Here is a 25,607-nt window from a genome sequence, read left to right as displayed (position 1 = left end):
TTAACAGATGGGAATATATTAAGCTGAGAAGCTTCTGCACCTCAAAGGAAATAGTGCCCAGGATACAAGAGCCACCCACTGAGTGGGAGAAACTATTCACCCAATACCCATCAGATAAGGGGCTAATCTCCAAAATATACAAGGCACTGACAGAACTTTACAAGAAAAAAACATCTAACCCCATCAAAAAATGGGGAGAAGAAATGAACAGACACTTTGACAAAGAAGAAATACGCATGGCCAAAAGACACATGAAAAAATGTTCCACATCACTAATCATCAGGGAGATGCAAATCAAAACAACGATGAGATACCACCTCACACCCCAGAGAATGGCACACATCACAAAGAATGAGAATAAACAGTGTTGGCGGGGATGTGGAGAGAAAGGAACTCTTATCCACTGCTGGTGGGAATGCTGTCTAGTTCAACCTTTATGGAAAGCGATATGGAGATTCCTCCAAAAACTGGAAATCAAGCTCCCATACGATCCAGCTATACCACTCCTAGGAATATACCCTAGGAACACAAAAATACAATACAAAAACCCCTTCCCTACACCTATATTCATTGCAGCTCTATTTACCATAGCAAGACTCTGGAAACAACCAAGATGCCCTTCAACAGACGAATGGCTAAAGAAACTGTGGTACATATACACAATGGAATATTATGCAGCTGTCAGGAGAGATGAAGTCATGAAATTTTCCTATACATGGATGTACATGGAATCTATTATGCTGAGTGAAATAAGTCAGAGAGAGAGAGAAAAACGCAGAATGGTCTCACTCATCTATGGGTTTTAAGAAAAATGAAAGACACCCTTGTAATAATAATTTTCAGACACAAAAGAGAAAAGAGCTGGAAGTTCCAGCTCACCTCAGGAAGCTCACCACAAAGAGTGATGAGTTTAGTTAGAGAAATAACTACATTTTGAACTGTCCTAATATTGAGAATGTATGAGGGAAATGTAGAGCCTGTTTAGGGTACAGGCGGGGGTTGGGGGGGGAGGAGGGAGATTTGGGACTTGGGTGATGGGAATGTTGCACTGGTGATGGGTGGTGTTCCTTTTATGACTGAAACCCAAACACAATCATGTATGTAATCAAGGTGTTTAAATAAAAAAAAATTAAAAAAAAAAAAGAAATATTGATGGAGGGAGGTGGACACTGGTGGTGGGATTGGCCCTGATTCATTGTACATCTAAATTCCCACTATGAAAGACTTTGTAAATAATAATGGTTTCAATAAATTAAAATTTAAAAAAAAAAAGAAAAAAAAATTACATACCGCTTTATATACCAGAGTGGTGGCACAAGCAGTAGAGCATTTGCCTTGCACGCAGTAACCTAGGACGAACCGCAGTTTGATCCCCTGGCATCCCATCTGGTCCCCCAAGCCAGGAGCGATTTCTGAGTGCCTAGCCAGGAGTAACCCCTGAGCATCACCGGGTATGGTCCAAAAAAAAAGGCAAAAAAAATTACACATATTCAAGACAATAATACAATGATATTGTTGTTTTGTTTTTTTTTTGTTTTTAAAAAAAGTCACAATTCTTTTTTTTTGTTTGTTTGTACTTACAAAATCTCTGATTTATTTTTTCCACTTCCATTCTTTTTTTCTTTTTTTGGTTTTTGGGTCACATCCAGTAGTGCTCAGGGGTTACTCCTGGCTATCTGCTCAAAAATAGCAGATTCGGGGGACCATATGGGACGCCGGAATTCAAACCAACCACCTTACATCCTGGATCGGCTACTTGCAAGGCAAACGCTGCTATGCTATCTCTCCGGCCCCCCATTTCCATTCTTAAACATCATGGTCTCAAACTGGATTGCTGTAATGGCAGTAGCTTCCTAAGTTATATTTTCCCTCATCATCTGTTTCTTCCACTTTTTCTGCCAACCTAACCCCATTCCCAATCTTAGCTTTGGCTATAATTCAAATAAGTCATTTGATTTAACAGTTAAAGAACAGATAGCTATGTTTGCACAAATATGTGTACATATGTAGGTAGGTAAATAGCTTACTTATTAGATTGATCACTGGGTAGATATTATTGCATAAAACTGAATGATGTTGAGGGGCCAGAGAGGTGGCGCAAGCTGTAGTGCATTTGCCTTGCTAACCTAGGACAGACCGCAGTTCAATCCCTGGCATCCCATTGTGGTCCCCCAAGCCAGCAGCATTTTCCAAGTGCAGAGCCAGGAGTAACCCCTGAGCATCACCAGGTGTGACCCCAAAACCAAAAAAAAAATGAATGAGGTTGACAATAAAAGCAGTAATGTGAAGATCAGGATGTTTTGCTACTTCATAAATTGAGTAAATCTGCAAACACTCCAAAAATGTATTTATTGCTAAAATGTACAGTACTAGTGATGAACACATCCTTTTAGATGGTTTCAGGCAATCACAGGCTGATAATTCTAAAATCTCTGGCACAATTTTTTTCTCTTGAAACCAAACACATAGCCCACAGATTACTCAACTGATCTGAACATATCTAAACCTGAAATCTTTCCTTCACCTTTCTTATGTCCAATGAACCCCAGGGACAACCATTGACCCCTTCTTTCTGTCTCCAACATTTAATCATAACTACCAAAAATCTCAATCCCACACTTTCTCCATATCCACTGCTAACACCTTATTCTGAGTCCCAACAATTTTTTAACAACTGTAACTAATTTTTCTGCCTCCAGAATGGAGAATGGGATGCCCACATTTACTGCATTCTCTTCACTTCATACAGAGTCATTTTTAAAAGCACATTTAATTTATTTGAATAATAACTTTTATCTTGTCCACATAATACAAACCAAACTCACTGACAAGCTTTATAAAAGTTTCTTCATTTTGATGAAGTCATTCTTTTTTTTTTTTTTTTTTTTTGGTTTTTGGGCCACACCCGGTAACGCTCAGGGGTTACTCCTGGCTATGTGCTCAGAAGTTGCTCCTGGCTTGGGGGACCATATGGGACACCGGGGGATCGAACCGCGGTCCATCCAAGGCTAGCTCAGGCAAGGCAGGCACCTTACCTTTAGCACCACCGCCCGGTCCCTTGATGAAGTCATTCTTGACTCTACATTCTCAATTCTGATTTCTTTCACCTCAATATCTACACTAGGTCATAATAAATTATTGGTTTCCAGAATCATTCATTTTAGCTTGACTTTGTATGTGATCTTATATCAGAAACACTTTTTTCACCACATACATGACTATCATCTGTTTACTTTTACAGTTTCAGTGGCTTTCACTGAAAGTTTTCACTCCAAGAAAACCCCCAAAAGTCTTAAGTAGGGTTCCTCTTCCCTGGCAGGCTCAGCTTCTGTCTAGTTCACTAATATACTCTAGTGATTAGAACACTCATTGCCTGTCACATAGTAAACATATCAATAATTTTTATGAATAAGTGAATTATATGTGTAAATACATATATATGTGTAAATACATATATGTGTAAATACATATATGTGTGTACATACATATAGTCACGGATAAGATGCTACCCTTCAAATTGCATGAATTAACTTCATAAAAGGTATTTTATATTTTTCCCTCAGGCATTTCATATTTTAAAAGTTATTTGGTAAAGACATTAGAAAAGCAATAATACCTTGCACATCTGTGAATTTCTTTTTTAAATTGTTGTGCGTGGCCATTCAAAATATGTTTCTGGTTATATAATAGCTCCTGAGGACAATTTCAGGCATATATTATTAGTTAAATCGTGCAAATCTTGCTAAGACAGTTGTGATAGGACTGGAAATAACTGAATGAACTGGAACACATCCTTTGGATGCAAGAGGAGGAGATTTATTCCCTGACTCTGCATAGTACCATAAATATTGCAGAGAGTGACTCCAAGTACTGAGCCTGAAATAGCCTATGAAAATACAGGTGTGTTCCAAAAGTCAATAATAATAATAATAATTAGAAAGGGGATTTCCAGCCAGCCACTGCTTCTTACCATTGTTTGTTGGATTTTCTAACAGAGGAATTGCTCTCAGCGCAGTTAGTCTGGCCTGGACATTTTACTGTGCCTCTTCTGTGTTTTGACACTGGGAATGAGATAGCTGGTGCAAAAAAAAAAAAAAAAAAAACTAGATCCAGTGCCTAATAGTCTTGGCAGAGAAAATATTTCTCCAGTTCCAGCCAAATTATTCCTCACAGGCCAATAAATCAGTACATAAGGAGAGCGTGTGATAATTTTAACCATCTGGAATTTTCTAAGGTGGGTATAATGGAAACTACCTGGGCCCACAGTAATGAGGAACAACTGAACATTAGCTCAAGGTAGCACAAACACATTTCCCTTCCCACATTGACCCAGGGATGGTAACACCAGGTGCCTTTTCAGAATCCAGCCTTGCTGTTGCATCAGCCAGTATGATTTCACTATCAAAAAAAGCTTCAACGACTTGGCTTCCTCAGGCTCTCATAGGATAATACCTGTATCTTGTTTCTATCCTCACTGATGAACTGTTGTGTCAGTCAGGTAAAGAATAAAGAAGAAAACCAAAATAACAATAGAATGAGATCAATGCGATGAATAATTTCTTTGGGGTAGGGCTTTAACATAGGAGTTGACCCAGCTATTCTGGGCTCTGGGCTTAGATGTTGCTCCCAGTGGTTTTCCTTTAACCAGAATCAGCCACTTGCAAGACAAGTACCTTAAGTCCTTAAGTCGGGCCCAATAAATGATTTTGTTATCTTTTCTTTTCTTTTTGCCAAAATGACTAATCCAGTTTCCCTTCCTTAAAGACTCCTAATGAATGTGGGGAGCATGAGCAAGGATCCTCACAAAGTGGAATGCAGTGTCTATCTGAGTATTACATAATAGCAAACTAAATTATTACCAGGAGCAAAGATGTTACAAAGAAAAACAACTGCTAAACAATTCCCTCTGATCGCCTTGCCCTGCAGCAAAAGAAAGAGGAGGGGGAAGAATCTGTTGAATAGACACTCTAAGGTTGCGTTAGGCACTGGATTTAGATATATGTAGATATGTAGATATTTATGTGTTGTAGCTATAAATACTGCAAACTATCCCTGGTGGCTTAGTCTGTGTTCAAAGCTTGGAGCTTTCCATTTATCATTTCACCCAGTGCTCCTTACTGACTACCATTAGCATCACCTGCTCAACTGTGTAACTCTCCTTTTCATGTGTGGAAACCAGGACGATAGAAAGATTTGTTCAGAAATCATGCATGCCTGAGTGGTAAAACTAGGTTTCCAACCCAGCCTAATTCACTTCTTCCTTCTCTTCATTATTAATTAGTTTTGAACATCATATTCATAAAGATGTATAGACATACATCAGCATGTTTCTATATTACTTTATATTTGTTCCAACAGTCTAGTTACATACATCGCCATACAGTTGAGCCTTTTACTCAGTTTATGCTTTCCTCATTCCTTTCTACAAAACAGTTTGTTTTTATAGTAAAGAATTTCTTTTTGTGTTATTTTCTGTTTATTTTGTTCATTAGTTTTATATTTGAATAGATGTATGAAACTGTATTTGAATACATTTGATTGAATGAAGCCATATTTGAATACATTTGAATGAAACCATACAGTATCTGTATTACTCCATCTGACTTTTTAGCTTAGGGTTATACATTCTGATATAATCACAAATATGAAGGCGTTATCTTTTTTGTTGTTGAGTTATGTTCCATTATGCATATATACCACACTTCCTTTACCCAGGCATCCATTGATAGAGATTTAGATTATTTCCAGTGCATGACTACTGTGAATAGCTCTGCAATGAACAAGACCTGTGGGTATCTCTTTAATTTAATGAAGAGTAACTACGCTTAGTCACTGTTTTAGTACAGAAATACCTCTTTTGCAAGCCCTGAACAAGCATAGAACTTAAAAGTTGGTAATTACCAGAAAATAATCTATTTCTCAAATACTTTTTTTATTTAAGTAATTTTAAAAGTAACAACAATAGGAAAAATAAAAAAGCTCAGGAGGGCTGGAGACATAGTACAGTGGGATAAGGTAATTGCCTTCCACACAGCCCATCTACTTTCAACCCCAGGCACCCCACAGGGACTCTGAGCTCACCAGGAGTGGTCATTGAGTGCAGAGTCAGGAGTCAAGACTGAGCACCACCAGGTGTGGTCCAAAAACTAAAAAATAAATAAATAAATAAATAAAATAAATAAAAACTTGAGTAAAGAAATGTCAGAAACTAACCAGGAGCCCCACTACACTAATAATGTGGCTGTTTTCATTTTCTATGTTTCTTCCAATATTGGTCAAATCTGTATGCCTAATTATGTGGTTTCAAATCCCATTTTAAATGACTAGTTCTTATTGAGAAAGATAAATACATCAAATGAGTTTTCTCCTCAAAAACATAAAAAATTATTTTAAGCCTTTCCTCCACATTTGGATTTTATTTTCTTTCTGGAAAAATAACAACAAAATCTTGATGAATTCTGATTCACACAGCAGATGTGAGGATTAGAAAAGTGCTGGTTTATTGGAGATGAGTTTCACTGGAAACAATCACATAAAAACAAACTGTGGTAATTCCTATCCAAGAGAATTTGTCACAGGATACAAGAAAGTAGCCCTCAAAAGATCAGGTTAACTGGGTGTCTATATCTGCATTTGTTAAAGTGACAATTGCCTTTCATCATACTACCCTTGGGGATAAAAAATTTTGTAAGTCCCTCAGACACCAACTGCTCTCCAGCGCCTTAATTTGTGATTATAATCACCAAGGAATGACTAGAATATAAACAGTCCAACTTGTTAGCATCAGCAAACATGTCTGATTTTTCCCCATCTATATACATATAGTCTGACTTGCCAACAATGATTTATTACCAGCTTTGCATATGATTACCAAATCCCACTAGAAGTGGCCCTTGAGAACATGTATACAAATTTAGGAAACATTGCTATTCTATGTGATAATATCTTTAATTTAATTATTACAATTTCAGTTTCATGTTAACAATAGTGCTGATATGTATGGCTTTGGCATATAGTTACCTTACTTCGCCAAAGTTAGGCACTTTAAAGTGCTTAAAGACTCACTACCACCACCATTATCATGTGTTTCTTCCAGTTCATCTCATCATTCTTCTCTACCCTTCCTCTAAACTGGTATTCTTCATTCTGTAATCCGGTCAGATCATCTGGCATTTGGATTTCTTCCTCTTGCTTAATTTTCTCAGCATGATACCTTCCATCTAAGTTTCATCTAAGTTCCATCTAAGTTGTCACAAACTTCATGACTGTGGAAGTTTTATTTTTCTTGGGCTTCATAGTATTCCATTATGGTGTATACTTATAAATTCATTCATCTGACATTGAATTTAGTTTGTTTTTATGCATATTCATATGTATATATTTTCATATATGCATCTTTCCAAATTAAAGTCTATTGTATTGGGGTATAGACCAAGAGATGGGAGCTCTAAGTCATATGGAATCTCTCTTGTTGTAGTTATTTTTGCTGTTGTTGATGTTATTGTTGTTAGGTCTCCATATTTTTTTTTAAATGGGGAAATAGCAGGGGTCAGCACACCCGGAGTGCTATGGGTGAATCTCGCCATGGGGAAACCACCTTCATGGTCATGGTATCTCCCCTGCCAGGTAAGTGTTCTATAATTTTTAATAGATACTAAACCAGGCAAGATTCCCACCAGTAGTGAATGAGGTCTCCTTTTTCATCACATTCCCCAAACAGATTGTTTCTTGTCTTTGAAATATGCAATTCTCACTGGTGTGGGGTGACAGATTTGCACTGACACTTTGATGTGCATTTCCCTGATATTATGTGGTCATGAATGCATTCAGATGCTTATTGGTTATCTATAGGTCCTCTTCATGGAAGTGTCTCTAGAGCTTTTCTTCCCATTTTTGGATGGGTTATTAAGATTTTTTTTTGAGTCTTGTGTTTTATGTATTTTAGATATTAGCCCTTTATATGATGTATCTGATAAAAATTATGAATTATATTTTAACTGCTGTGTAACAGTCCATATTTTAGAAATTTTGCCATAATTTTAAAATGTTACTTCTTTTGTATAACTATGTAGAAAGATTCAAATGAAGAAATGAAAAATAGCTAGGAACAATTATGAATCAAAGTAAAACATTAGATCCTCAGTAATGTGTATCTGATGAGATCAGGCTCATTCAATGTGGTATGGCCATAGAAAAAAAGTATATCTGAACTTTGAAATTATGATTTTTGTTATATTTTATCTTTTCCTCAACAAAACAAAATGCTAATTAATATGCATACCTACTGATATTGAACATTTATCATGTGTTTTATGCTACAAATACATATTTTCCTTTTAGACCCTATAATAACTAATCAAGATCAAGGTGATATCTTCATTTTTAATATAAGGAAAATGAGATCTAGGGTTCAGGAACTGGTTAGGGTCAGTGATAGAGCCATAATTTATTCCACATCCCTCTGAGGAAGAAAGCTGCTCTTCATAACCATTACACTGCATATTCCAAGTTTGTTATGACTCAGAAAGCTATTTTTAAAATGAGAATAGATTGCAAACAATACATCATTTCTCATGTAAGTAGATTATTTATTACCTATAGAATACTAAAAAAAAAAACTAAAATCCCAGAATAGCTAAGAAAGTCACTATAAGTCCCCTCAGTTATGTCTAGAATATTTAAATTTTAAATGTTTCTATTTTTCTAAAATTGATGAGAAATAGAAAAAAGAAGCAGTGTTAATTGCAGTTACATATACTTAAATGAATGAAGTCTGGATGCTGAGACTGGATGGAAACTGAATGTGCTTAAAGTAGGATTCTGTAATTAAATGAAAGTGTGTTGAGCACTTTAATTAGTCAACAGAACTTATTCTAAGTAAGTCATGGTGTATCTCATTAAATCAGAGCTGGGAACCCCACCTAAGACTTTTTCTGAATCTTATTTAACCACCCGCTCTTGCAACTTAAAACTGCAGAAAAGTGAGAGAGCGAGAGAGAGAGAGAGAGAGAAAGAGAGAGAAAGAAAGAAAGAAAGAAAGAAAGAAAGAAAGAAAGAAAGAAAGAAAGAAAGAAAGAAAGAAAGAAAGAAAGAAAGAAAGAAAGAAAGAAAGAAAGAAAGAAAGAAAGAAAGAAAGGGAGGGAGGGAGGAAGGGGGAAGGGAGGAAGGGGGAAGGGAGGAAGGAAGGGGAAGGGAAGAGGGAGAAAGGGAGGGAGGGGAGGAAGGGAGTGTGGGAGGGAGGAAGGGAGGAAGGGAAGGAGGAGAGAGAGAAAGAAGGGGAGGAGGAAAGGAAGGAGGGAGGAAGGGAGGAAGGAGGGTGGGAGGGAGGGAGGAAGAGTGAGAAAGAGGAAGGGAGGGAGGAAGGGAGGGAGGAAGAGAGAGAAAGAAAGAAAGAAAGAAAGAAAGAAAGAAAGAAAGAAAGAAAGAAAGAAGAAAGAAAGAAAGAAAGAAAGAAAGAAAGAAAGAAAGAAAGAAAGAAAGAAAGAAAGAAAGAAAGAAAGAAAGAAAGAAAGAAAGAAGAAAGAAAGAAAGAAGAAAGAAAGAAAGTGGCTACTTGAGCCTTGTCCAAAGTAACTAGCTTTTGTGACATTAGTAACATTATATTGTGTTTCAAATGAGTTAGACATTAAAAACTTTTTAATGCTAATCTGAAGACTTGATCACCCATAAAATATGACTTACATGATCTTTTGGATTATAATCAAGTAGATCATAATCAAGTACAGGCTGTTAGAATCTGGCTTCTCCCTTAGAAAAATTTAAGAACAATTATAAGGAGATAAAAAGAAAGTAATATTTTTAATCATTCTGTGATGGAAAGGTCCTTGAAGAACTTCTTCATCAAGTTACCATCCAAAGCCAGGTTCTACATTCTTTAGTTCTGGTAGCCAAGTTTGCCACAAAGTGACAAACATAGACTTGAAAGCTATTGGACTTCCATCCTCTTCAGTCCAAGCTTTGTGACTATAACTTCTTTTTAGCTTTTTAGTCTTTCTAGCACTGTACATGGCACAAAGAAAGCTCACCTAATGTTACTTGCCTTATCTTCAGCCAACTGTCTACCCAACTCACTGCGTAACCACTCCCAGGCTATTACTCTCATTCTTCATCTCACAAGAGCTATACTAGGAAAGGCTCTTCCTAAAATGAGTGCCTTGTACCCACACTTAAGACTTCTCAAGTAATGTATTTTTAGCTGAATTGGGTATATGGAATCCTGGTCTTTCATATAGTAGTTATTTCCCTACTGGAAAAAGTCGCATGGAATCTAATTCAACACTTTGGCCACTAAGTACCCTCCAGAAGCTCTTCACTCAAGAGTATCCTTGGACATGACAAATGTGAAAATTTTGTTTTTTTCTCAGAATACATTCTGACCTATAAAGAAATGTATCTCACCAGAAATAAACCAGACAAAATTGCATGTTCTTAAATCAATATATCTTAATTTTTCTTGTCTCTAGTCAGATACAGAGTTTTGGGATAAGATGCAAGCAGAATGGGAAGAAATGGCCCGAAGGAACTGGATCTCTGAGAACCAAGAAGCCCAGAACCAAGTTACCATCTCAGCCAGTGAGAAGGTGACTAATCAATTCTGTTCTTACATAGGCTTTTTAAATCATATTTTAAATCATATTTTTGTAAATTAGTTAATAGCTAATATTCAAAAATAATTCAAGTATTAAAGTTCAGTGTCATTTGATCAAGGAGAAATAGCTAAACAAAAACAATATGATCATCCAGTGTATGGGACTAAGAATACTGAATGAAATATAATTAATTTGATCAATCTCAGACAGCTTGACAGCCACTCAGAGCTGACTGATAAAGAGGATGAGTAAAACAAAAAGTGACTTCTTGATCACGTGATGCCTATTGTAGGTCAGGCACTTGTGACATGTTGATGAGCTAACAACAATGTGATATGGGTGAGCAAGTGAGTAAAGTAGGGACTTGGGACTATATTTCATAGATAACAAAGGTCAAAGTGAAAAGATACCCTTTGTATAACCAGGTCAAGTCCCAAGAGCATTTCTCTGATAGGATCCCTGATAGGATCCGAGAGAATGTGTGAGTGCGCTCAGCCAGTGAACAACCAGCCAAATTACTTAAGAGGTTTCAATTGTCTTAAGGTATGTGGTAGAAATAGTTGTAGAGTTTTCTAATGAAATGTGTGGAGGTAGAGGGCATGTATACATACATCTGTGCGTATATGCTTATATTCTTGTCAGAGAAGTCTCAGTGAAACACAGTTATAGATAACTTCCATGATATTTCATTCTATCCAAACAATTTTGTCTTCTCTGCGCTAGTTGTTGAGGACATGATGATAAATAGTCTCAAGCATTAAGTGATTTGCAATTTGCATACTCATTAAAATGTCTTCCTTCTCCTTCCACCCTCCTTCCCAGTTTTGTGGGTTCCATTCTAGCCCAGATAGTTTCGGAAATCTCTAGAGCAGCCATTTCATTACATTAACTCTTTCCCGGGCCCGGAGAGATAGCACAGCGGTGTTTGCCTTGCAAGCAGCCGATCCAGGACCAAAGGTGGTTGGTTCGAATCCCGGTGTCCCCTATGGTCCCCCGTGCCTGCCAGGAGCTATTTCTGAGCAGACAGCCAGGAGTAACCCCTGAGCACTGCCGGGTGTGGCCCAAAAACAAAACAAACAAAAAAAAAAACATTAACTCTTTCCCACAAAGTTATCAAAACTGACTGACAGATGAAAACTCTGATGTGGACTATTGGACTTCGGGCTCTCCCATGCACACCAGAGCATTCTGGAGACAAAAGATTAACTTATTATTAACTTATTAACTATCAGCATATTAGCTTATTTGTAGCTATCAAACAAGAAAGATTTTATGATAATCTTAACTAATAGGACTGCAATAAATTACATCATTCAGCTGTTTCCAAAGGAGGTGTAAATTTGTACAGACTTTCTCCCAAAAGCAATTCAACTTCACATATCAAAGGGTCTCAGTAGTCATAATAGTTCATAACCTTTACCTGGCTGAGTGCCTTTAGAAGTGATTACTCTGGAAATAATCCTATGGAAAAAAGATTTTTAACATGAAGCTTTTAACGTAGCTTTACTTATGAAAAAATATTGAACATACTTGACTGTCTATAAGAAATTGATTGAACAAAATTTTAATATAAAAATCAAAAACTAAGCTTGGATTAGCTTACATTTAACTACATATATAGAATAGGCTTATTTGTTATGTACTTATAGAAAAGTTCTAGATAGCTATTTATAGAATCAATATTATTTAACTTGTTTATAATAAAGATCTACAACTGTAAAACCAGCAATCTCAATTCAGCTGTATTGTCCCCACTGGTCTAAGGATTTTCAGCATAAATAATCCCCTAGTTCAATGGTTTGTAGTATTCAAAAATTGTGGGGTAAATGGTAAAAACTAGCAAAAAGAATGAAAGATCATCAGAAAGATAACAAACTAATATATTGCAATAACTATATTTAGGCTTCAGCATTAGAAATAACCTTTGGCTTCCTTTAATATTATCCAATAACAAGTCAATATATTAAATGTGTATTTTGAAAATATGCTGCATTACTAAAGATAAAGCAGTATTTTGAAGTTAACATATATTAGTAAATTAAAATTAAGAAACAGCTTTCTGAATATATGAATAAAGTGGCATACTAATGGACTGTGACTTGGCCCATCTCTGTTACATAGGGCTACTACTTTCATACTGAAAACCCCTTCAAGGACTGGCCAGGAGCATTTGAAGAAGGCTTGAAGAGGCTGAAGGAAGGGGACCTACCAGTCACCATCCTATTCATGGAGGCAGCAATTCTGCAAGATCCTGGAGATGCAGAGGTAATACTTGCCTTTCCTTTACCCAGACTCAGAAAGTGGCTCTTGTACTTAGTGGGAATCAGAAAATGACAAAGAACTTCACATGGTGACATTTTATAGACATTTTCTAAAGGAGTGGCCCTAACTTCAGTGAGATCTCCAAAACATATGTAATTGCAAGTTACTAATAGGGAACTATATACTATATATACTAATAGTCCTAATATATAGGAACCTCTAACTATATATATATATATATACATAAATGTAGTTATAGTTAAGATATAGTTTCTAACCAAGTCTGCAGTCTCAATAAGCCCTCAAAAACAAAGGGTCAGACACTGGAGGAAAAAAAAAACAAAATTATCAACTGGGAAGCTCAATAAATTTCGAGACCATGTATGGGTCTAGAGGCCACCCCACTTAAATCCTGAGTTTGCTCACTCAGCATGTACAGAGCACCTTCTAGGTCTCTAGAATTATGCCAAATGCTAACTTCAGATTTAAAGAGCATAAAAAAAGAACTGTTGAAAAGACACGTTTGTGTGCTATCTGGAAATGCTAGTCAATAAATCATTGCAGGTTATAAATGCAGTGTCAGGCTCTGCATAACATTCTGGGTGCAGTGAGCAAGACTTCTGACCCAGCATCCCTATCAGCAAATATTAAGCTGTGTTTTAAAGGTGGTCAGGTTCCAAAAGGACAGCAGAAGAGTCTGGTTCTAAGAAGCAATGATTTATTTGTGGGCAGAGGGGAATGAAGCATGGCATAGGAGAGGTTGGGAGAATAGCCAGGAGGAAGTGAAAAGGGACAGCAAGAGTCTGAACTTTACCTTGGAAGCCTTGATGATATAGTGGGAAGACTTCTCACTGGAGGAATTGAGTCTTGCATCTTGGGGGGGGGGGGAAGCACTTTTTCTGAGTGTAAAGAGCAGTTGTAATGGAAGTTGGAAGGACATCAAAGCAGCTTTTTCTATAGGCCACAGCAGTAGTTGGTTAGGCATTTGCCTTGCATGTGTTTAACCCATGTTCAATCCCTGGTATCCCATACAGTCCCCAGCGCACCACCAGGAATAATCCCTGAGCACAGAACCAGGTGTAAACCCTGAGAACCACCAGGTGTGGGCCACAAACCAAAATCAAATAAACAAAAAGAGAAGTTTCACCCCTATATTTCCAACCTGGAAAATAGTAAGTAATAAGATAGGGGCTAGTCAATACCACCCTTATGGGTATACTCTAGGAACACAAAAGCACAATACAAAAATGCCCTCTGCACTCCTATGTTCATTGCAGCCCTATTTACAATAGCAAGAATCTGGAAACAACCCAAGTACCTGAGAACAGATGAGTGGCTAAAGAAACGATAGTACATCTACACAATGGAATCCTACACAGCTGTTAAAAAAAAATGAAGTCATGAAATTTGGTTATACAATGAAGGATATGAAGAGTATTATGCTAAGTGAAATGAGTCAGAGGAATAGGGATAGACATAGAATAATCTAATTTGTAAGATATAAGAAAATAGCATCGGGGCCGGCGAAGTGGCGCTAGAGGTAAGGTGTCTGCCTTGTAAGCGCTAGCCAAGGAAGGACCGCGGTTCGATCCCCCGGCGTCCCATATGGTCCCCTCAAGCCAGGGGCAATTTCTGAGCACTTATCCAGGAGTAACCCCTGAGCATCAAATGGGTGTGTGCCCCCCCCCCAAAAAAAGAAAACAGCATGATAAAAATATGCAGAGATAATAAAGAGGAAGGCCAAGAAGACCAGTACATAGTAAGAGGATTGCCAAAAATAGTGTAGCAGTGTAGCAGTACAGTTAGGGCAGAGAAAGGACTACTATGACAGTGATAGTTGGAAATGAACAATAATTGGATGTTGGATGGATATAAAATGATATATACAGTACCCCTTCAATAACAATAGTGCAACTTGTAGTGCCTAAAAAGAAAAAAAATAAGAGATTCTTAGATATTTCTGTTTAATACAATGAAAATTTTTCTTGAGAAAATTATGGAACCAACCTGACTATTGTTTTGATAATTTTATTTTCAACTACTGTTGAGATTTATCAAAACAATAGTCAGGATGTTGGATGGAGATAAAATGATATTATAATCTGATATCAAAATTACATAAGTATACATATTTTCATACATACAATTTATATGTAGTCTATTGCTTATATGTTCCTATGTATATAGGAATATATTGTTTATGATGCATATAAAACTTATGCATAGATAAATAAGTTAGGCAAAATTACCTTTTACTTTGGCACATTTTAATCTTATTGTAGTTAAGATTATATTACGTTTAAATATATTAATAAGTCAATATTTGATTTGTCATATTTTATGAAAGAAAAATGTTCTATTTCAACTCATACAAAACTATGATTAATAAAGTAGAACATAATGGAAAAACGAAAGATAGGTATAGTATTGGCATGAAAGAATCTTTATTCATTTGTAAGTAATTCTCAGGAAACTTCTTAGAATGGATATTCCCAGAGGAATGACCAGAATATTTAGGGGGCAAGTAAATAGTTTTAATGCCATGAAGTCAGTCTGTAAGAGTGGTCAAACCCTTAGGCTTTGTTGTCCCAATTGTTTATCCCAAATCCCAAGTCTGCTGCAAAATAGTTGTAAGCCACATATTCTGGAACAAGCCATTTAAACCCTGTAAACTTGCATTTCATCATTTGTCAAAAGGAAATGACAGTTATAATAACTCTGTCCTTGAGTGCTGCAAGGATTTAATTTATTTAGACCAATAAAGTGTTCACTTTATTTTCAGCCTTCACTATTACTATTGGTTGACAGTTGCCTGTAGAAAAAAGAACATGTGAACTTATCACTAGCTAAATTTCTAAGTGTCGTGTTCAACAACATGCTGACGAAGGTTTCAGTGAAATAATAATGAAGTAAGAGTTAGCATAATGCTCCAAAATATGAAACTTTTAAAGCAATACCTGGATATTTGTAAAAGAGCAAGTTGTTGCATTAATATGCAGGCAACCCTCAAAAATTAGGATTTTTTTTTTGTATATTCACAAGACTTTTGTAAGATCAGAAACATACATTTGGGGCAGGGGATTTATGGGGGCCACACGGATTGTACTCAGAAGTTATTCTTGACTGCATTTAGGGATCATTCCTGGAAGTGCGCAGGGAACCCTAAATAGATGCTGGGGTGGAACTTGAACCAGCAGCATACAAGACAAGCACCCTACTTGCAATACTAGCTCTCCAGTCCCCCAAAATATACACCTTTTTTACCCCAAATTATGCATAAGAAAAGGTGGGCACTCTGGTAATTTATGCATCTCAGACAATGCCCTGAGACATCAGAATCTAAAGAGATACCAGGCAAGATAATGGGTGTCTGAGGAAAGTGTAAAAATGACTTGATCATGCCCAAGACCTCAGAAGGAAACCCCAGAAAAAGACTTGTTTTATGAGCCCTTTATTAAAAATTCTAAGATGTAGAAATGATAAACTCAAAATAGAAAGTGTTCTATGTGCATATAATAGACTTTCAAAATCACTGATAAGATTAAGGAAAGAGCCCAAAGGTGTGAGCAGATACTTTGCACATGTATTACTCTAAGTTCAACCCTTATCTTCACATGGTTATGCACCATCTTTTTTTGTTTGTTTGTTTTGGTTTTTTTTTGTTTTTGGGCCACCCCTGGCAGTGCTCAGGGATTATTCCTGGCTATCTGCTCAGGAATAGCAGGCACGGGGGACCATATGGGACGCCGGGAGTCGCCGAGATTTGAACCAACCACCTTTGGTCCTGGGACGGCTGCCTGCAAGGCAAACGCCACTGTGCTATCTCTCCGGCCCCTATGCACCATTTTTTATTTATAAAAATAAATATAAATTTTATGTAAAAATAAAAACTCTAACAATTGGTATTTTTACCATCTAATTTCATTTTATGATTCTTGGATTCCCTTATTGTAAACTCTAGATTCTTAAGTTTCATTTCTGTGTTGTTTTCCATCCCAGTTCCCCAAAATCTATAATTGTTCTCTTTTTGTCCTTTTATGATATCTAACATCATAAAAACTCAGAAACTGAGTTTTCATAACACTAGGTCCCAGGACAAGGTAAATACTGAAAGAACTTGAAAATAAAATAATGGTAAATGATTTATACTGGCCATCACTAAAATAGTCTGAGTGAGGAGATACAAATGATATTTTTTCCTTTTCGAGAGACTTTCACTTCTAAGACAGTTTGCCCTGCTCAGAGGGGGTTACCCACAGGCAAATAAGCCAATAGACACACATGAGTGATTCAACTTCCTTCTGCAATATTGACTCCCTTGTTTATTTACAGGCTTGGCAGTTCCTTGGGATAACTCAGGCGGAGAATGAAAATGAACAGGCTGCTATTGTCGCCCTCCAGAGGTAGAGGAAGCTAAATGCACAATATAGGCCTGGCTAAAGAACTTTCTGTGCTTTCCTTGTCTTCTGACCCCTGTTTAAATACATTGAAAGAAATTTTCCCAGAGTAAGCGCTGAGATGTCACATAATATGTACATTCAGCACTATTCTGGAAGAACAAAATTTATGAACAAACAATGTTCTTAACTTGCAGTGTTTTGGCATCTATAAATCAGTTGACCTTCACTGGCTCCAAAGAAAGTCAATGTCAAAAGAAATTATTATTTAGATTCATTGAAAAAATAGTTTCTTTTGGCTTTCTGGTCCTTTGCTTCATTTGAAAACTTCCTTAAGGAAAAACACATTCAAAATAATCTCAAGTAATATTCCTTTCTGTGGGGAGTAGAGAATTTCCTGGGATTGTTTCAGTAACTACAAATATCAAAGACCCTAATTATGCATCTAGACTACTTTGGGCAAAGGTAATATCACACCTTACTTGATTATATGCTCTATTTAAGCCCTGGGAAAAATGACCTCTACCAAATATACTTTCACTTTATTAACTTTATTATTAATAAATAAAATACCACATGTTTTCCATATACACCTATATGTTCATCAGCACTTTCTTCCTAAAATACTAATACAGGTACCTCTAGAGCTTACTACCTGTGACCCATCCAGGAAGTAGGAGCATGGGATCTATCCTATACCAACTGTATTAGAACTAGAATCAGAGTTTGGTAAAATATATGTGACTCTTATGCATATCAAAGCTAAAATATTCTTGCTTGGTTAGGGAGCTGGCTCATTCAAGGAGCTGAAACATGCTTTGCAAGCAGGATCCCCACTTTCAACCCCCAGCACCACATGATCCCCTGAGTCCCTGACCAAAAATATGTCTAGGTGTTGTCAAAAAAACAAAAACTTCAAGCACACAGCAGACCACTCATTAAAATAATCATATTTTATCATATCATCAGGATAGGTTTTAACTTTCTCTAAATATGCTTAGTCATAATTTTCATGTAGATAAAAATAGCTGTTTCCAGGGACTTATCATAAGCAAACACCAATGATTTTGCACCATTTAATTAATAAGAAGTTCAAAGTCTCTAAACACTCAAACTCTAAATAAAATGTAAATTTGGCTGTTATTTTTAAACCTTCTTTCAGATGCCTAGAATTACAGCCCAACAACTTGAAAGCTTCAATGGCTTTGGCTGTGAGTTATACCAATACCGGCCACCAGCAGGATGCTTGTGAGGCACTAAAGAACTGGATTAAGCAAAATCCAAAGTACAAATACCTTGTGAAGAGCAAGAAGGGATCTCCAGGCCTCACCCGACGGATGTCTAAGTCTCCAGTTGATAGGTATTCTTGTTGAAAAACTGTCACATTCAGAACCCATACAATATGATTAATCACCTTCAGAGTAATAACTGGGCCTCAGTGCTATCTATTCCAGACTTCTTTATAGGCCAGCTAGAAAAGTAGCTAGAAGAGCACTACTGCTAATATATAGATGCTGAGCCAGAGCAGCCTTGGGACACCTGCTCTTTATGGGATTCATAGACATTGATAAGTATACCATATTTTAAAAACAAATGTTATGGGCTTATAATCAACAAAAATAAACAATAGTAATCTACAAAGTTTTGAAAATTGAATATAGAAAAAAATGGAAATCCTTTCTTCTGAAGGATTTTGTTTACATCTACAATAAATTGTGGTGTTAAATTCTTCTCACAGAAGCTTTGATAAACTTCACCCTGGGCTTTTCTCCATTAGCACTCACCAAATCAATAGAACTCCCCTAGTGAAGATCATATCTAGCAGAGTGTTTTCTGTATATGTCAAAATATTTCATAGGAACTAGCAGGTATTCTTAAACATATGGTATTAATAGTATTCTTATTAAGCTATGATATTATAAGCAATATCTTGCTTGTCTGTAATCCTTTCTTGGAATATAAAGCATAATAGTAAATTGATTACATTCTTGGATTGCATACTTAGATTACATGTCTAAATTGTTCCCTCATAGCTCTGTTCTGGAAGGAGTAAAGGAATTATATCTGGAAGCTGCCCACCAAAATGGAGACATGATTGACCCAGACCTACAGACAGGGCTGGGGGTCCTATTCCATCTGAGTGGAGAATTTAATAGAGCAATAGATGCATTTAATGCTGCCTTAACTGTTCGGCCAGAGGTACGTACTCAGCAAGAAACCACAGCAAGGTTCTCTGTTCAAACAAAGTTTCACAAATTATACTTTCTACCTTTCTGCTCTACTTAGTTCCCTTACATCCTATGGCTGAAAGTGGTGAGAACAAATGATACACTGCTAATAATATCTTAATATCTAAATCAGAAACATGAATTTCTGAATAGCAACAAATGAAAACTGCTCTTTTGGCAACTCGGGTTATTTTACAGAGTAGCTCATGAACATTTCTCAGTCATTCTCCACATAATGGTCCCTGACCCTCCTCCTTGTATAAGGAATATAGGGATACTGTGTCCTTGAGATTTGTTTTGGTTGCTAGTGATCTCATTGTGTCATCAGGATTACGCCTTATGGAACCGTCTGGGGGCAACCTTGGCCAATGGAGACCGAAGCGAGGAGGCGGTGGAGGCCTACACACGAGCCCTGGAAATCCAGCCTGGCTTCATTCGCTCCAGATACAACCTGGGGATAAGCTGCATCAACCTGGGTGCCTACAGGTAAGCCTGGCCAAAGGCACAGAACCAAGAACCACACATTTGAGTTGACAGTGAATAACCTGGAGCATTGTTTCCCAGTTAAAAATGTCTCCTTTGGTGGAAATGATCTTCCCTCTGCTATTCAGCCTCAGATCCTGAGACCCATTAAAGTAGGAACAGATTCCTACAATGTTTCTCAGTCTTCAAAGTTCATAATCTCAAGGCAACATGTACAAGACTGTATCCCCTACTCCACCCCTGAGATTTCCAGCCAGGATTGGGAACAGGAATCAGGGTTATTGTGTTTTTAACTTCCCCATGGGAAAATCTTTGAGAAACATTAAGAACTCAATGCTTCATCTTGCCAATAAAAAAGAGAAATTGGAGGGCAGAACTGTAGGTCTCAGAAGAATGCCTTAGGAAGGTCACAGTGACAGTTTTTGTCAAAACACAGCCAAGAATTCATTTTTACCTTTTTAGTTTTGTCCTATTTGGGGGTCACACCTGGCTGTATTCAAGTCTTACACCTGCTTCTGTGTTCAGGGATCACTCCTGATGGGGCTCAGAGGACCATACCAGGTACTGGGGATCAAACATTGGGTTGGCCACATACAAGCAAGCACCCTACTTGCTGTACTATCTCATTGTTTTTACGAATTTTTATAAATTTATTTAAAATCTTGCTTAATAGCAAGATTCTCACAATTGTGTACACATTTAATAGGACACATTATGTGGTCAGTGGAATATTCTGCTGTACACATATGAGAATTAAAAGATAAATAATTCCTCAGTATTTTATGAAAAGTTTATTCCACTGATCCCCATGGTCTCCTAACATTTTGAGAACTGACCTAATTAATGATAAGAGCTTCCACAGAAATGAGTCAGCTGTATCTGACAAAAAACCTTTTTAAATGACTTCTATTTTCCATATTAACATAGTCAGGGAAACCAGGGTTTAGAGAAGATAATTTTTTCCCCTAAGCCTAAATAACTGAGTTCAATCCAAGTACTCTGATCAAAATTCGTTGCTCTCTTAACTGCTGCCTATATATCTGTTTCTACTAGAAAATGTTTGGCTATACTCATTTGATTTGAGCCAGTTGCTAAACACTAGTTATATAAACCATTATCTGCAAAAGGATTATCTTCCTATCATTTCTGCATTAAGTGAAAATAAAATGTATTAGTGACTGACAGTGGTTTAGTTATTACTCATACTCTTCCATGTGACATTCTTAAAATAAAACCTGGTTTATTCTTTCTGATATCAGTGAACAATACAATATATAATCATTTTCCACAAAGAGTAATAAGATTATTATAAATAATATTTCTTATATGAATAATAATACTCATCTAATTTAATTTAGGACTTTAGAATAAGATAATTTAATCCAGGATTGTTTTAAATTTACTAATTCTGGTATTTGTTACTTTTTGTTTGTGTTTTTTATTTTGGTCTGGGGACCACATCCAGCGACTCTTAGGAGTGGCTCTGTGCTCAGAAAGTACTCCTGGCAGGCTGGGGGACTATATGGAATGCTGGGGATCAAACCCAGATCGGCTGAGTGCCTGGCAAACACCCTACTCTCTGTGCTATTGCTCTAGTCCTATTATAGATTTTTTTTTGGGGGGGGGGTTTGTGGACCACACCTGGAAGTGCTCAGGGGTTACTCCTGGCTCTACAATCAGAAATTGCTCCTGGCAGTTTCCTGGGACCATATGGGATGCCAGGGATCTAACTCAGGTCTGTCCCAGGTCAGCCACATGCAAAGCAAAGGCCCTACCACTGTGCTATTACTCCGGACTCCTATTATGTTTTTAATAGCTTTTTGTTTGAATCTTGATCTAATCAAAGTCTACATATACAATGAGGTGATAGAGCTTTTAAGTTTTCATTATCCGTTGAAAAGAGTTTCCCTTTCTCCATTATTAATGATATGTATTTATTGAAGAAATGTTATTTGTACTGGGTTCTAATATTGGCTGATTGTGCTTTCCTACTTACATTGATCACGAACCTTTTATCCATGAACTTCTTGGTTAGCTGGTAGTCATAGCTAGAATTTGTTTTGTTTTTGTTTTGAAGCCATACCTAGTAATCCTTAGTGCCTACTGCTGATTCTACTCAGGGATCATTCCCACCAGTGCTCGGGTCACTATATGCAGTACCAGGATCTAACTCAGGTTCCCCATGTGCAAGACAAGTACCCTGTGCTATCTCTCCAACCCCAATAATGTTAATTAAATTCAGTGGCAGTTTCTAAGAGGCAAGAATTCTTCCCAGATAGTTTTCTGTTCTTTCTCTCACATCATTCATGAGAAAACGGGTACATTTGGTGATCTTAATATTTGCAGTCAGAACATTTTTGGCAAACTTTTATATAATAAAGCTTCACATCAAACGTTACCCTAAAAAATTCTGTCACTTTTATCTTATTTCTTGAAAGACATTTTTTCATCAGTTATGCAGTCCTTGAATAATGCCATCTGTCTCATTATCACTTCACTCTAACAATGAACAGAAAATATAAAGTAGTAATAGTTAATTCACAAGTTCTTTCTACATCAGGGGAAGTTTTCTCTGGGCACTCCAGTTTCTCCTATGTACCAATGGCATTGATGTCAGGCTTACTCATATCTTTGTTATCCCTGACTGAGGCTTAATGATTTAATGTGAGTAATTAAGTGAATATAATTATTTAAAACTAGAAGTGTTGGGAAGTTTTATTTATTTTTACACACCTACTGTCCTACATTCTTCTCAGTTGATCTTTGTTCTATTATCACTATCCATTGATATGTATTTTCCTTATTGTTTGGTTAGCTTATCAATTTTACTACCTTTTATTGCATTCATGGCTGAAATGATATAACTCCTGTATTTTTTTTCTTCTGATTTACTTTGTTTCACATAATCATCTCAAACTTCTATCATTTTTCTGTGAATACCAGATTAATATTCTCTTTAGGTGTTTATCTGATCATCCATAGGCACTTCAATTGCTTCTCTACTTTAGCTCATATGGAAAAAACTTCAATAAACATTGGATAAATGTAAATTTTGTGTTGACATTTCTAAATTCTTCAAATGAAAACCCAAAAATGAAATTGTTCATCTCTAGCTATAGTTTCTTGAGAGGGCTCCATGAAGTTTTCCAAAATGTTTCCTGCTTTACATTCCCATCAGGAGTGAAGAAATGGGGCCAAGAGATAGTACAGGGGATAGAACACTTAGTTTGTCTGCAATTTGGGTCGCCACAACCCTAATTCACATCCCTGGACCACATATGATCTTCCATCCATCAAGGGCAATTCCTGAACACAGAGCCAGGAATACTCTGAGCATCAGGGTATGTCCAAACTCCTACCAGCACCCAAAAAATTAAAAAGAAAAATGCACAACGTTTCTTTTCCTCTACACCTTCTCCAGCATTTATTGTTATTACTCCTTAGAATGTAAACCCTTGTCATATATATGATGTATGGGATAGTATCTGATTACATTCTTAAAGGACATTTTCCTGATTATCAACAATAATGAACTCCCCCCCCCAGCAATTCGTTATTTTTAAATGTGTGTGTGTGTTTTTTTTTTCCAATCCTCTCAGAGAAGCTGTCAGCAATTTTCTCACTGCCCTCAGTTTGCAAAGGAAGAGCAGAAATCAACAGCAAGTTCCTCATCCTGCAATCTCTGGGAACATCTGGGCTGCACTCAGAATTGCACTTTCTCTGATGGACCAACCAGAACTCTTCCAGGCGGCTAATCTTGGTGATCTGGATGTCCTCCTAAGAGCTTTCAACTTGGATCCTTGAAAGAAAAAGGAAAAGCTAGTTTACCCATGTAATTGTATGAAAAATGCAACATTATTTTGTTATGAATTTCCAAAAGTACAAAGCAGATGTTCAAAAGGCCCTGGTGATACAACCCGCCCACTCTGTTCTAATCCAAAAGCACAAACCATTGTACATAGAGTCAAGGTGAGGCTTGAAAAAAGAATTGAGAGACTCAGGACAAACCAAGAGAAAAGTACCTGTTATCTGAATTTCACAGCCTGCAAGCATATTGCAAAATGTCTCATTTGGGGTGTTCCTATCACTGCAGCTGATGATACTTTGAAGGCACTGGCTCTTGGGCCACCTGGAGAAAGCACTGCCTCAGATCACAGAATTCTGACTTTCAGAACTGTTGACTGAAATTCCCCTTTTGTAAGATTGAACATAGTTTGGGCCAAGGTGCATGCACATATATTAACTCTTGACTAAAAAGAGGCATTGCTTAAACCGGTTCCAATTTTAACTTTTCCTGTAGCCCTTTGATTCCAGAGAGGGAGCTTTGCTGGCAAAAGCAGTTTTTGCACTAGACATTTTTGCTGTTCCCAATCAGAACTTTTCTGGGACTGTATATATGCACTTTACTACCTTATTTTAGCTTTGCTGGAGTTTTGTTTCGTTGCTCCACTTTTTAACTTGGGGATGAAGATTTGAGAACCCAGCCTTGTTAGATCAATGGACCAAATAAAATGTCTGAAAATAGTTTTTCATAGTGTAGGGTTTTGGATGAGTGTTTCTTTTCCCTTAAAACTGACGTGATATTGGGTGTAAATATGTCTAACATGATTCTTAATCACATGCTTTCTGGGGCTGTTTGAATAAGCAAGGGAAAGGTCTCTTCATGCAAGGAAAAACTTAGATGGCATCATGATTCCAAGTAAGTTAACATTAACTTGCTTAAAATATCATGCTTTACTTGCTTTCTAACTGCCCTGCACATCAATATTCCTTTAAACCTGTTAATATTCCAAATAGTATTTCTGAAGAATGACGTGGAAAAAAATTTTCTTAAAATGGATGTCGTTTTTTTTTTTAGTTCCCTAATTATCTTCCCTACTCATCCTTTTGAATTCTAAGTGATACAAGAATATTTTCTAGCTGTAGATTACTGAATGTCACTAGTTTAATGTGAAAAGAGCATGGCCCTTTGGCTATTGTTCCCACATTTACCAACCATAAGAACTTTTCCATTGACAGTGGTGTATCATTGCATTCGTTAGAGTCCACTCAGTTCTTCAGAGTGTTTTGTGCCTGCTGGGTGCGTGGTGATGATTTTTAAAGACAACCTTTTTTAAAGAAATCAAAAATTTGTTTGCAAAATACCAACCAAAATACAGTTTAATCAATGTCTGGTTCTAGTCAGTTGTCCTTGAGTAGATTGACCTATTTATTTATTGTCATTTCCTCCTTTTACCCAGAATCTTCCCCACAGCCATCTGATCCCAACATTTTCATGTTCTTTTTTTGATAATAGCTGGTTACATGAGTGATGATAACTTCCAAACAAAACAGCATTTTAGTCAAGGCATTCTGGCCAAGGAGTTAACATCTACTTGGGGGTAATGGTGGGATAAGCATAGTAAAAATAAAGAACCCTATCTAGTAGTAGGTATAAATCCTCTCCTTTGTCACCAGTGAAGTCTCTAGAATAGAAAGGATCCTTGAATGCCAGTGAGACAGCAGTGGGCTGAGCATATAGGAGAAATGGGTTTGACCCCTAGCACTGAATGGTCTTATCTTCCAAGCACTGCTGATTATAGTTCAAAACAAAAAGGAATAAAAAGGAAACTTTAGTAAACCTAACAACACAAATTTGGAGTTTTACA

At 36.9% G+C, this 25,607-nt stretch overlaps 1 protein-coding gene across 7 annotated transcripts in view; it reads left to right on the top strand.

Annotated features, from left to right (window-relative positions):
- The window catches only part of PEX5L (peroxisomal biogenesis factor 5 like), a 250,961-nt gene extending 225,822 nt beyond the window's left edge, over nt 1-25,139 (top strand). For all 7 annotated transcript variants that reach the window (XM_049775845.1, XM_049775842.1, XM_049775843.1 and 4 more), the window contains 7 exons: nt 10,464-10,580; nt 12,711-12,854; nt 17,184-17,254; nt 18,411-18,608; nt 19,282-19,447; nt 19,805-19,962; nt 23,559-25,139. In XM_049775845.1, coding sequence (XP_049631802.1) covers nt 10,464-10,580; nt 12,711-12,854; nt 17,184-17,254; nt 18,411-18,608; nt 19,282-19,447; nt 19,805-19,962; nt 23,559-23,763 — 1,059 coding nt within the window. In that variant the 3' untranslated portion in view covers nt 23,764-25,139. The remainder of the gene's footprint in view (nt 1-10,463; nt 10,581-12,710; nt 12,855-17,183; nt 17,255-18,410; nt 18,609-19,281; nt 19,448-19,804; nt 19,963-23,558) is intronic.
- The last annotated feature ends 468 nt before the right edge of the window (nt 25,140-25,607 follow it).

The sequence above is a fragment of the Suncus etruscus genome, chromosome 6 (genome assembly GCF_024139225.1).
Source record: "Suncus etruscus isolate mSunEtr1 chromosome 6, mSunEtr1.pri.cur, whole genome shotgun sequence".
Taxonomy (NCBI): Eukaryota; Metazoa; Chordata; class Mammalia; order Eulipotyphla; family Soricidae; genus Suncus; species Suncus etruscus.
The sequence above is the reverse complement of the archived record's forward strand: the minus strand, read 5'-3'. Positions and strand labels throughout refer to the sequence as shown.